At 39.2% G+C, this 12,617-nt stretch overlaps 1 protein-coding gene across 1 annotated transcript in view; it reads right to left on the bottom strand.

Annotated features, from left to right (window-relative positions):
• Nucleotides 1-12,617, bottom strand: part of nlgn1 (neuroligin 1) — a 546,094-nt gene that overhangs the window by 388,692 nt on the left and 144,785 nt on the right. The window contains exon 5 of the mRNA XM_080185610.1: nt 11,449-11,598. Within this exon, the coding sequence (XP_080041736.1) occupies nt 11,449-11,598 (150 nt within the window). The remainder of the gene's footprint in view (nt 1-11,448; nt 11,599-12,617) is intronic.

The following is a 12,617-nucleotide window of genomic DNA, read 5'->3' as shown; positions in this document are numbered from 1 at the left end:
TGAGAAACTCTCATTCAAGGTCAGTCAGGATATGAAGCTCAAAACATTATCAGAACTAGGTACAATTTAAATTTTACTGACGAGCTCCTGCAGATCCTTACTCGGTGCAGCAGAAAAGGGCAGCACAGTGGCACAGTGGTTAGCACTGCTGCCTCACAGCAGCAGAGAACCCAGTTCAATTCCGGCCTTGGAAAACAGTTTGTGTGGAGTTTACACGTTCTTGTGTCTGCATGGGTTTTCCTCCAGGTGCCTCAGTTTCCTCCCACATTCCAAAAGTGTGCAGGTTAGGTGGATTGGCCATGCTAAATTGCCCCTTTGCGGGGTAAATATGTGGGGTTACGGGGCTGCAGGGTAGGGCCTGGTGGGATTGTTGTTGATGCTAGCTCGATGGGTTGAATAGCTTCCTTCTGCACTGCTGGGATTCTATGATTCTAAAATTGTTTGATTTCAGCATGACAGTGCCTAGTAAGTGGAGGCAGGGATGTGGAAAGGGGTGCAAGGGAAGAAAAGCCTGCAGCTTGGGAGGTGGTGGAAACAAACTGGCCAGATGCAGGATGTAATATTGTTATGGAGTCAAGCAGAGCTGCGAAAAAAAACCTTTGCAAAAACAAAAAAATTCCTGCAGAATGGCTACTGGTCCCTTTCATGACAACTGGTTACGCCACTCAATATCTGAAAAAAACTGGAACAATTATTCATTTTGTATATTTTGCTCACTTTATGATTTTTACAGCTGGGGTCCTACGATCAGCATTGGATCTCCATCAAGAAGGTGCTTCTGAATTCCATATTTGAAGGGCAGCACAGGGCACAGCAATTAGCATTGCTGCCTCACAGTGCCAGGGACACAGATTCAATTCCAATCTTGGGTGACTGTGTGTGGAGTTTGTATGTTCTCCCAGTGTTTACATGGGTTTCCTCCAGGTGCTCCAGTTTCCTCCCAGAGTCCAATCATGTGCAAGTTAGGTGGATTGACCAAACTAAATGCATTTTAGTATCCAAACATGTCCAGGTTAGGTGGATTAGCCATGGTAAATATATGGGGTTACAGGGATAGGGCGGAGGGGGAGCCTGGGTGGGATGCTCTTTCGGAGAGTTTGTGCAAACTCAAGGGGCCAGGTGGCTTACTTTTGCAGTGTAGAGATTCTATGGTTTTGTTCTAAGACCTGCATAATAAATTAATCAGGGTGGGTAAATTAGTGCACAAGTTCCTCAATAGATTTTCCTGAATAACCTCTTTTTTTTTTACATGAAAAATGGCATCCGACAGTTGAAAATTCTCCCTTGTATCTCAGAGAGGAATCAAATGGAGTAACTTGTGAAAACTTAGTGTATCTTTACTGATTAGCTTAAGCTTTCAATATTTCAAATAAGATAGTGATTCAAAACCCTTAACCATTTAAATCATTCCATTCTAAATCAAGGAGGTTAAGCCATAGTCTTAATTGAAAGAGGTTAAGTCATCAACTTCAATTAAGCCATAGGCTGTGGCACAGTGCCCGAATACTCAAACCTCTGTAATTAAAGGCATACGCTCATGCAAGATATTTGAATTTAGAGTCATTATCACTGCGTCTGGACAAATTATTTTTTATTCTGCCACTTGCTCTATTATTAATTTGAAAACTCTGGTGTGCTACTTGGTGTGCGGGTACTCTGTTGCTGATAATTGTTAGTATGCTTAAAACAATGAATGTTGACAAAACCGGATGACAAGCAGCATCACTGACTTGCATCCAGCTGGAAAGGACTGAAAAAAAAAGGTAGTTTTACTGAATCCTTAATGCTCAAAACAACCATGAAGAGCTATTACATAGAAAGCATTGTTCATAAAGTGCAGCAGAGCAATTTGATTGTACAGATTCTCCTTCTTTCATTGTACATTTAGCCTAATGACAAAATACCATGAGGTAACAGTGTAGATATGCATTCACAATGACAATTTTAGACTTATTTAGCACACATCAACATTTTTAATCAAAGTATTTTAAAATGGACTTTTATAAACCATGTCAGCAGCCACATGGATACCTGCCATTTAGATTCTCAAACTAAGCACAAGCCAACTCCATGAACATCAGTTTCAGACCCAGTGAAATGATCCACAAAGTCCAGTAGTGATCAATGTGACCTTCAGTATTGTTGATTCTAACCCGTCTGAAACATTTTTAGGATTCTTTGGTAGATGATTATATCATGCTGTACAACTTAATTGCAAAACAAAAATTACACTTTCTACTTGAGAATGCCAGAAACCTGGGGCAATACCCAATTGTGCTGGGTATTATGGACTTTTAATTCCTAGTGATAAGCAGTCAATGATGGGAAGGGAATTATGGGGGGTGGCAATCCTATTCTCAGTAAGAAGTCTCACGACACCAGGTGAATGAGGAGCAGCACTTCAAAAGCTCGTGATACGAAATAAACCTGTTGGACTTTAACCCGGTGCTGAGAGATTTCTTACTGTACCCACTCCAGTCCAAAGCCGGCATCTCCACATCAATCCCATTTTCATCTAGCAAGTGTGTCTGCTGAGAAACACTGGAGCAAGAGGAAACCATTCAGCCACTTAAGCCTGTTCTGACATTCAACTAGGTCATGGTTGATCATCTACCTCAACACCACTTTCCTGCACAATCCCCATATCCCTTGATACCATCAATACTTAGAGATCTTGCAATCTGTATTCATCATGCTCATTGATAGGGCCACCACAGTCTGCTGAGTTAAAGAATTCCAAAATAATCATTCGCTTCGGTGAAGGAATTCCTCCTCATCTTGGTCCTAAATGGCTTGTCCCTTATTCTGAGACTGGGTCCACAGAACCCCAGTAAGAAGTCTCACACCACCAGGTTAAAGTCAAACAGGTTTATTTGGTTGCAAAAGTCATTAGCTTTCGGAGCGCTTGCTGCTCCTTCGTCAGGTGGGTGGGTGTTCCATTCAAAAATAGGGCATATAAATACACAAACTCAATTTACAAAATAATGGTTGGAGTAACTTTCAATCTTCAGTAATTATTAAGATTATTTCCAAATATATGGTAAAGGGTACAAGCTAGGAGCTGTCTCCATGCTTAGGTTTGCATGCAAATCTATCCAACTGCACAGTGGTTAGCTCTGCTGCCTCACAGTGCAACAGACCTGGGTTTGATTCCCGGTTTGGGGTACTGTCCAGGCAGAGTCTACATGTTGTCTCCATATCTGCGTGGCTTTCCCTTGGGTGCTCTGGTTTTGTCCCACAGTCCCAAAGACATACTGATTTGGTGCACTGGCCATGCTAAATTCTCCCTCAGTATACCCAAACAGATGCTGGAGAGTGGCAACTAGGAGATTTTCACTGTGACTTTATTGTAGTGTTAACACAAGCCTGCTTGTGAACCTAATAAATAAACTTTAAACACCATACTGACCCCTCAATGTGGGTCATATGTTATCTTATATCACTGTGTAGGCAGTAGTAGACTCAGTTCCACATCAACCCTATATGTGCCTGACCCTTGGACTACACTATCCACGTAGTTCTCAGGTTTGTGGATACGCCACAGCAACTCCAGGTATTGTTAAAGTCCCTGCACACCTGGTCATCTAGGTAACAGGAAACTTCTATTCCTTTCCACAGGTATGGGCATTCCATGCAATCAGTGAATCTACCCTGCCATGCTGTCCCTTCACCTTGTGTCACTTAATTAATTAGCTGCTTTTACTATTTTTTCTATATTTATAATTTTCCAGCTATTTACACAGACAGTCCTTTACCACAGTTATTTGTCAACCAATTAGATTGTTAACTTGATTTTAAAACTCCACTCCTGAAGGCTCCCAATTCAAGATGCAACAAAGTATGTCCAGTTCCCTTCAGCTTCTGAAATAAAAGCTCAAGCCTCACCCTCTGTTTATTTGTTCCCAATTCGAGGTGCTCCCAAATAGGTCTGTTTTCTCTCAGCTTCTGAAGGCAAGTCTCCCAGACGTATGGCATAACGATCAACGGCTGAGGACTCATTGAAATTCCATCTTAGGAATTCCCCAAATCTTTAGTAGTGCAAGTTACTGATCAATTACCTTTCATAAGAAGCCAGTTTAATCCATTAATAATTTTTTTTCAAGCCTTTGATGAACAGCCTGTACCAGTGTGACATGGGTGTTGCTTCAACATAGTAGCCTGCGTTCCAGGATAAACACTGCTATAACCATGCAGTCATGCAAGTCACCCTGTTCCTGGAACTCGAATGGGCTCTCTCCTCTCCTTAGGCAGTTTCTCAGGATCAAGGATGACATGCTTCCACTCCAGTTAAAGATGTTCTGAGATGCATGAACTGTGGACTCTGCCACATGAGTTGATGCTTGAAGGGTCGCATACATGAGTTGTTTGAAGGTTCGGCACTTGAACTTCAGTTCTGCACATTCCCAGCTAAGTGTTTGGTACCTCTCTGAATGAATCTTCTTCATTTTGGTCAATCATAAGCAAAGGACTTCCAGGAGCTGTTCTGGATATCAGATTTCTTCAGTAATGCTTGTGCAGATAGCCTGGAAGTGTTTTTACTGTCTACCTAGGAGTCTCCTGCCATTACCAGTTCTAAGTATCTGAGTTGTTTTGGGAGTTGCTTATCTGATGTCAGGCCTACTAAAACTACAAGGAGGCTCTCAAATAATAGAAACAATCCACACTTTCCAGGATCTCACCGTTGATCTAAATTGATGGGGTGAGCTGCTATGCTGTAGGAGTTGGTTGGAAGAGAATTCTAATTTTCCAACGTTTGGTGAAAGGTCCTTTTTCTCATATATTTCAAAGGAGCTGACAGTGAGCTGGAATTCACTTTCGGTCGCACGCATGTACAAGTAACATCTGCATATTGGAGATCAATGACTGAAGTTGGAGTGATTTTAGTTTGGAGGCAGAAAATATTGACCAATTTCCCATTTGTTCTGCAAATTATCTCCATGCTTCAGGGTAGTGTGCTGGAGGTGAAGTAAGGTATTGTAGTGTGCAAGATGGAGAAGAGGATTGGTACAATCATAGTTTTGTTCACAGGTTTCTAGTGGCCTTGTTGGTTCATTTCACAACTTGCATATCAATGTGGAATAGGCAGAGGATGTGATAAATTTCTAGGAACAGCCATATTTGTGAAGAATACTCCACAAGCGTTATGGTTCAGAGGCAGAGGCTTTTATGTGGTCAAAAAGGGCCATGTATAGGAGCTTGTATGTTCTTGCATTTTTCTTGGATTTGCCACAGAGTGAAGATTTTGTCTATGGTGCCTTTTGAGGTGATGATATTATGCCTTAAAAAATATATTTGTGTCATGATTCTTGCGTAGGTTTTTTTTAGCAGCCACTTCTACTTATTGGTGCTGCTTTGTCTATAGACAATCTACTGCAGTAGCATAATTGATCTTATTTGCTAAGATGTTTGTTTTAATCAGGACTAACGCATGGTTATTTTCCCTGGGGGTTTTCAGAGTGGGGTTTGATTAGGGTTTTGATAAAAGTCATGTGACTAGGCAGGGCTAGGTTCACAGAGAACCCCATTTCAAATAATGTTTGGGAACTATAGAGAGAAGTAGTTGTCTTTCTCTCTCTGGAGATTAGAGATAGGGGTCTGCCAAGAAAATAGGTCTCTTTTTCTGAAGTTCTGCAGTTGGATGGTAACCGTTTATCTGAAGACTGCTGTACAGGATGCAGATGACAAGTATCTTTCTAGATCTCAAAAGGCTGAAAATCAAACATCCACGTGAACATTTCTGGGTTTTCATACTGACAGATTCTGAAGAAGGATGCACGTCTATGGGGACACTGCTTAAATTGGAACTATAGAGATAGCTGCTTATTAAGAATTATAACTAATCATGTTTAAGTATTTAAATTGGTAAAAGTAATCCTAATTCTTATTTTCTAATTTTGTTCTTGAATAAAGTTTGTTTTAAATAAAAATTAACTAGTGGGTCAATAGAGTTACATCTGGAGCAAAACATCGTATGCTTGCACTAATGCCAATATGAAATAAAGTTGGGGTCAAGGAAAACTTCACAATTGGAGCTTCTGATCTGGTCCTTAACAACTTGAATCTGAAATTGAGGAGGAAGATCACTACATGGAATGGTGTCACCAGAAAATGGTATGAAGAGATAGGAGTTTCATCTGGCTGCATCTGTGCCAGTAAAGCAGACCCCCATGAATCTCAGAGCTATTGTGTCTATATCGGTGTACATAATTGGCATATTATTGACAGGCAGAATGATACCATTGTACTTGCTTGCTAAATTTTGATATCAAAGTTTTCAAAAAAAGGGTAGAAATATATATATTTTTAAAAGCTTAAATAATTCACAGCTAATGGTCAACTTAAGGCCGTCATGATTTCAAACAGTTGTCAGACATGTTCTGTTCCCAGAATGGCCAGATCATTAAGTGCCTCCACAAACATCACATTATCTGCCAAGAAAGTTAGCACCAACAACAGATGTGATATTTGTACATCCCAAATAATTTTATAACTGTTTTATTTTCTCAGAAGCTTTAAATATAATTAGCTTTTTAAAAAGCACCTGAGAATGATGATATCACATCTTTAAAATGGAGACTGTGTTAGAAAAACAAATTCTTGCAGTAAGATGCAGAGGCTGGAATCTTTATTTCAGGCTCCTGACAAACATTCCTGTGGAACTTTGCATGCCCTATCCATAACTTTGTGACCATTAATTTAAAGTGACCATAGAGCCCTGGCATTGTTCAGGACTGCTGCATTGGAAAATACTGGCTTAAGACTTCTACAAGTTAAATCACAACTTTGATTAGTAATTCAGACATAGCATTGCAGGACAGTACACCCAGCACGTGGTTGGGCTAACAAATAAGAATGGAAAGAAGAAAAGGGAATGGATGATTAAAGCAGAAATAAAAATTATGCAGAAGGAAATTCTGCACCTCTTATGCAAAGTACCAACTCGGTGGAGGTGTTGAGAATTCAATTGTTCTGAACTCAATTGCCCTGTCAACTGTTGAATTACAAGAGCAAAAACAAATTGGGAAATTGAGAAATCCACGTGAGGTAAACTGAAGTGTTTAGCCTTGAAAATAATGTTTTGGTGAACAAAATACAGTGACATAAAGAGCCCCCATTTCTCATAATTAACAATAACCAAGGGCTACATTTTTTTTTACTGAGACAGGTGACTCGAGTCAGGAAATTTCTTGAATCAGCAAACCTGCTTCAGTTTAAAGATTCCGGTTCTAATCAATTTTTGCTCTGAGCTGGTTGAGTGGCTTCTGACCTCATAGTGGATCGTCAGTTCTCATGGGGGTGTGCATGTGCCAACGTGGCTGGTTGGAAAACCTATCTTCATTCTCTGTGGCTCTGTCCACTTTGGTTTGGAAACCTTTAGGCCCCATAGTCCTCACCCCTTCACATCACTCTCCAAGCCTCCTCCAAGCTAACCCATGCCCTGTTATGATTCCCCAATACTCCCTTATATCCCATATGTCCCTCATGCATCCAACAGCCTCCACAGTCACCCTCACCCAGTATCCATCAAGGGAAGACTATGTATAGATGAACTTCTATCATATATGCTTGATACTGAAAAATTACCCTTCGTATAACATATTCAAAAATTTTAAATCCACTCAAGCGCTCAACCTGTTATAATAATAAACTTTATTCAGTAACCACATCAAAGACAGCTAACCCTTTACAGAGCCTCATTAAATCATCAATAAAGCATGAACTCTCCCACTACCAGCCCCAGCTGAGAAAATTGCTTTTGCAATTCATGATTTCATCAGTAATAATAATCCTTTGTATATGTCAACAAGAACTCTGTTGAAACTACAGGCATAGATGATGATGCTTTTTATCAACAGTGCCAGATGAGCTGTCAATCAAACCAGTCTAAAGCTGTGTGTTTTTTTTAATTCTCATTGACAGCTTAGCCTGTTCTTTTATCATGATTAAAGGACTGGATATTTAAAACACTTCAGATCATAGACACTTACCAGGCCTTTTCCGCCTTTCAAGAATGTTTACATCTTCCCAACAAATTCATGACTCTCACATTGGGTTACACCCCTTGAGGCAGTAAAAATGGGGTCCAACAGAAGTACATCATTTATTCCATTAAATTATATCAATTGCTTTACATTACAGGGGAACTTGTGTGGATGTGGAGTATCTGGATTTCCAGAACGCATTCGACAAGTTGCCACACCAAAGATGCTACATAAGATAAAAATGCATGGTGTTACGGGTAATGGATGGAGGATTGGTTAACTACCAGAAAGCAAAGAATGGGGGGGGACGGTAAATGGGTGTTTTTCTAGTTGGCGATCGGTGACTAGTGGTGTGCCTCAGGGATCAGTGTTGGGACCACAATTGTTAACAATTTACATAGATGATTTGGAGTTGGGGACCAAGTGGAGTGTGGCAAAATTCGCAGATGACACTAAGATGGGTGGCAAAACAAAGTGTGCAGAGGAAGCTGAAAGTCTGCAAAGGGATATAGACAGTCTAAGTGAGTGGGTGAGGGTCTGGCAGATGGAGTACAGTATTGGTAAATGTGAGGTCATCCATTTTGATACGAATAACCACAAAATGGACTATTAGTTAAAATGGTAAAAAATTGCAGCATGCTGCTGTGCAGAGGGACGGGTGACCTTGTGTAGGAATCTCAAGGAGTTGGTTTGCAGATGCAGCAGGTAATTAAGAAGGCAAATGGAATTTTGTCCTTTATTGCTAGAGGGAGAGAGTTTAAAAACAGTGAAGTTATGTTGCAGCTGTATAAGGCGCTGGTGAGGCCACATCTGGAGTACTGTGTACAGTTTTGGTCTCCTTACTTGAGAAAGGATATACTGGCATTGGAGGGGGTGCAGAGGAGATTTGCTAGGTTGATTCTGGAGTTGAGAGGGTTGGCTTATGAGGAAAGACTGAGTAAACTGGGGCTACACTCATTGGAATTCAGAAGAATGAGGGGAGATCTTATAAAAAATAAGATTATGAAGGGAATAGATAAGATAGAATCAGGGAAAAAAATAATGCCAACAGTGGACCATCACTTTCCCAAGTAATCACAAGGGAGGGGAATTAAATGCTAATCTTGCCAGCAAAACTATCATTCCAAGAATGATATAAAAATCTAAAATAAACACAGCTATGCGAAAGTGAACTTACAAGGAACAGGAGTTGACCATTCAATCCCTTGAGCCTGCTCCACCATTTAGTAAGCTCATGGCTAATCTGAAAGTAAACTCAAATTTGTATCCTGCCTATCCCCAATAGCTTATCATCCCCTTGTTAATCAAGAATCTATTCGCCTCTGCCTTAAAAATATTCAAAGACTCTGCTTCTACCACCTTTTGAGGAAGAGAGTTCCAAAGATTCATAACTCTTTGAGTCCAAAGAATTCCACCTCAACTCCATTTTAAATGGGCAATCTCTTATTTTTAAATGGATGACTCCAAATTCTAGATTCTCCCACAAGAGGAAACATTGTCTCCATATTCACCCTGCTAGGACACCACAGGATATTATACGTTTCAATCAAGTCACCCTTCAAAACAAGTCTAGCTGTCCAACCTTTCAAGATAAGGCAACCCACCCATTCCAGATATTAGACTGGAGGAGCTTCTCTGAACTGCTTCCAATTCACTTACATCTTTCCTTTAACAAGGTGACCAATACTGTACACAATATTCCAAATGGGGTCTCACCAGCGCTATGTACAACTGAAGCTTAATCTCCCTACTTTTGTAATCAATTCCCCTCACAATAAATGATAACATTCTATTGTTTTTCCTAATTACTTGCTGTACTTGCATCCTAGCCTTTTGCGATTTCATGCACTCAGACACCCAGATCCCTCTGTATCCCAGAACTCTGCAATCTTTCACCGTTTGGATAATGTTTCCTTTTTTTGCTAGGTTGATTCTGGAGTTGAGAGGGTTGGCTTACGAGGAAAGACTAAGTAAACTGGGGCTATACTCATTGGAATTCAGAAGAATGAGGGGAGATCTTATAAAAAATAAGATTATGAAGGGAATAGATAAGATAGAATCAGGGAAGTTGTCTCCACTGGTGGGTGAAACTAGAACTCGGGGACATAGCCTTAAAATAAGGGGAAGCAGGTTTAGGGTTGAGTCGAGGAGGGACTTCTTCACACAAAGGGTTGTGAATCTGTGGAATTCCTTGTCCAGTGAAGCAGTTGAGGCTACCTCATTAAATGTTTTTAAGGCCAGGATAGATAAATTTTTGAACAATAAAGGAATTAAGGGTTATGATGAGTGGGCAGGTAAGTGGAGCTGTGTCCACAAAAAGATCAGCCATGATCTTATTGAATGGCGGAGCAGGATCGTGGGGCCAGATGGCCTACTCCTGCTCCTAGTTCTTATGTTATGTTCTTATTAACATTGCAATGAGAGAAATTACAGTTCAAAATGAAGGGTCTACAACTGTGTCTGACTTAAGGAGACAGCAAGGTTAAAGACTTGAGAATACTAATTTTGCTGTGAATATAAGCCAACAAATCATCCCGATGTTCACTCTTTTCCTGCTACTATTCTTTCAAATGTAAATTTTTGACACCATACTTGTTTTGAATGGTACAAAAATGTTAGAATTGTTAGATAACAAATTCAGCCATTTAAGTGTACATCACATATGTCACATTATGCTGCATATTATACAACTGCTGGTAAATTTCAAGGGTCATTGCACAAAATAAAATGTTTGCAATCTGCAACAAAGGTTTGTTCTCAGGTCAGAGCATTCATTTTCCATTCACATGATTTACTTATTCAAATTATCATCAGATCTCAACAACCAATATTTGTTCTAGTTCCAGTATGAATACAGATTATTATGGCTGCTTTTAGAAGAGCCACTGGTCCGTTGCTTAATTGCTGACAATTTTAGGCTAGAAATATTCAGTATATAAATAAATCAAATTTCACATACATAACATGTTCGAATCCCAAGCTCGCAATAGTAGTCCCTTGCACTACTGAGTTGCCTATTTATTGCCACTTGATGGTCAAGGCAGGGACAATTCTGAAATTTTAAAGCTAAATGTTCAGTCAACTTGTCTCTATTAGGATAAAACAATTTCACTCAGGAGGTCTGTTACAACCTTTGAAAAAATGTCACAACCCAATTAACTGGTGTGGACTGAAACCTATTTTTTTTGAGAAAAGAGTAAAATGTTTGAATGCATTACACTGATCTACACCTATTGTTATCACATCATCCATGTGAATTATTAACTTCACTATGATGGCATTGCAGTTGATCTAAGTGAAAAATCCAGGCATTTTATCACAAGTCTCACATTTGATCATGTCAATAGCATACTTTAGATATAGTTTAAACACAAAAATCATATGTTCCACAGAAAACAAAAATGCTATTCACCCAGGGATTTAAACAAATAACAAATTCAAAATTACAAAAGAAGCCTGGTCTTACCTAAGACACCAAGCCGGTAGTTGACAGTGATGACTATGACATTGCCATAACTTGCCAGTACACTTCCATCAAGTATATTTCCTGTGCCTTCCATGTATGATCCACCATGGATGAAGACCATAACAGGTTTGGGTCCACTATCTCGAATATCTGAAAAATGACACGCAGTTGAAAAGGTCTGGAACCAGCAATGATGGCAGTGTAAGAAAATTGCTCAGTTTGTAATAATATTAAGTTTGAGGGTTTTTTTTTAAAATAATGCATTAATTTTCTCAAGCAAACGTTTATAGTGAATTGCTTCATTGGCAATAATCTTTTCTTTTTAAAAAGTGGGTTATAGATGATGTTAGGTGCTGATGAAACCCAATTCACAATATCCCTCATGAGCAGGCAGTGCCATCCAGCCAATCTTCAAAAAAGTACAATATATGAAACTGGGCTGGATTTAACCACAAGACAGGAATAAGTTGGAATCATTTTGTGGTCATGCTTATTGTAATCAGGTAAGATCCTAATTGCACAAAGAGAGGCATTAAGTTGTCTGGTAGCAGGTCAAACTTCCTCAATCTGCACAACTACTCTATTAATACTAATTTTCCTACAAATACTTTATATTACTACATAAAGCAATTGGTAGTAAAAATCACTAAAGTAATTTCTCTACAAATCAAAAATGCAAAATGCTTCTAATTAACATTCAGGTGACTTTACAGGCAGACTGAAATGTAAACCAAATGTGTTTATTTTCAGCAATAATGCTCTAACCAAATTTGTAGATGAAAATCTACTAAAGTAATGCTGATGATAATTTCTATATAGCCATACTAAAGACTGCACTTATGCATCAGCTACAAAAGAGATGTCAATGATGCAACATGGTATCTATTTTATTTCTGTTAGTCTATCAAAATGATTTTTGTTCAAGGTTAGTTATGTTTAGATGAAGACACCAGCTGGACATTTGTTCACTTGATACCTGCTAACAAAAGTATTCATTTACGACAAAATATATGTAATTAAGCATGCTGCTATTCATTATTTATTTACAGATTAAAATGGAAGGAAGTTTATGTAATCAATTATTCCAAGAAGTGGAATTATGTTTTTTATGCACATTCTAAAATCTACTAAAATACTTTCGAGGCAGGGAAATTCAAAAATTGGTTCTA

The sequence above is a fragment of the Carcharhinus amblyrhynchos genome, chromosome 3 (genome assembly GCF_965287045.1).
Source record: "Carcharhinus amblyrhynchos chromosome 3, sCarAmb.v2.hapA, whole genome shotgun sequence".
NCBI classification, from domain to species: domain Eukaryota; kingdom Metazoa; phylum Chordata; class Chondrichthyes; order Carcharhiniformes; family Carcharhinidae; genus Carcharhinus; species Carcharhinus amblyrhynchos.
Note: the sequence above shows the minus strand (reverse complement) of the source record. Positions and strands in the feature narration are given on the sequence as shown.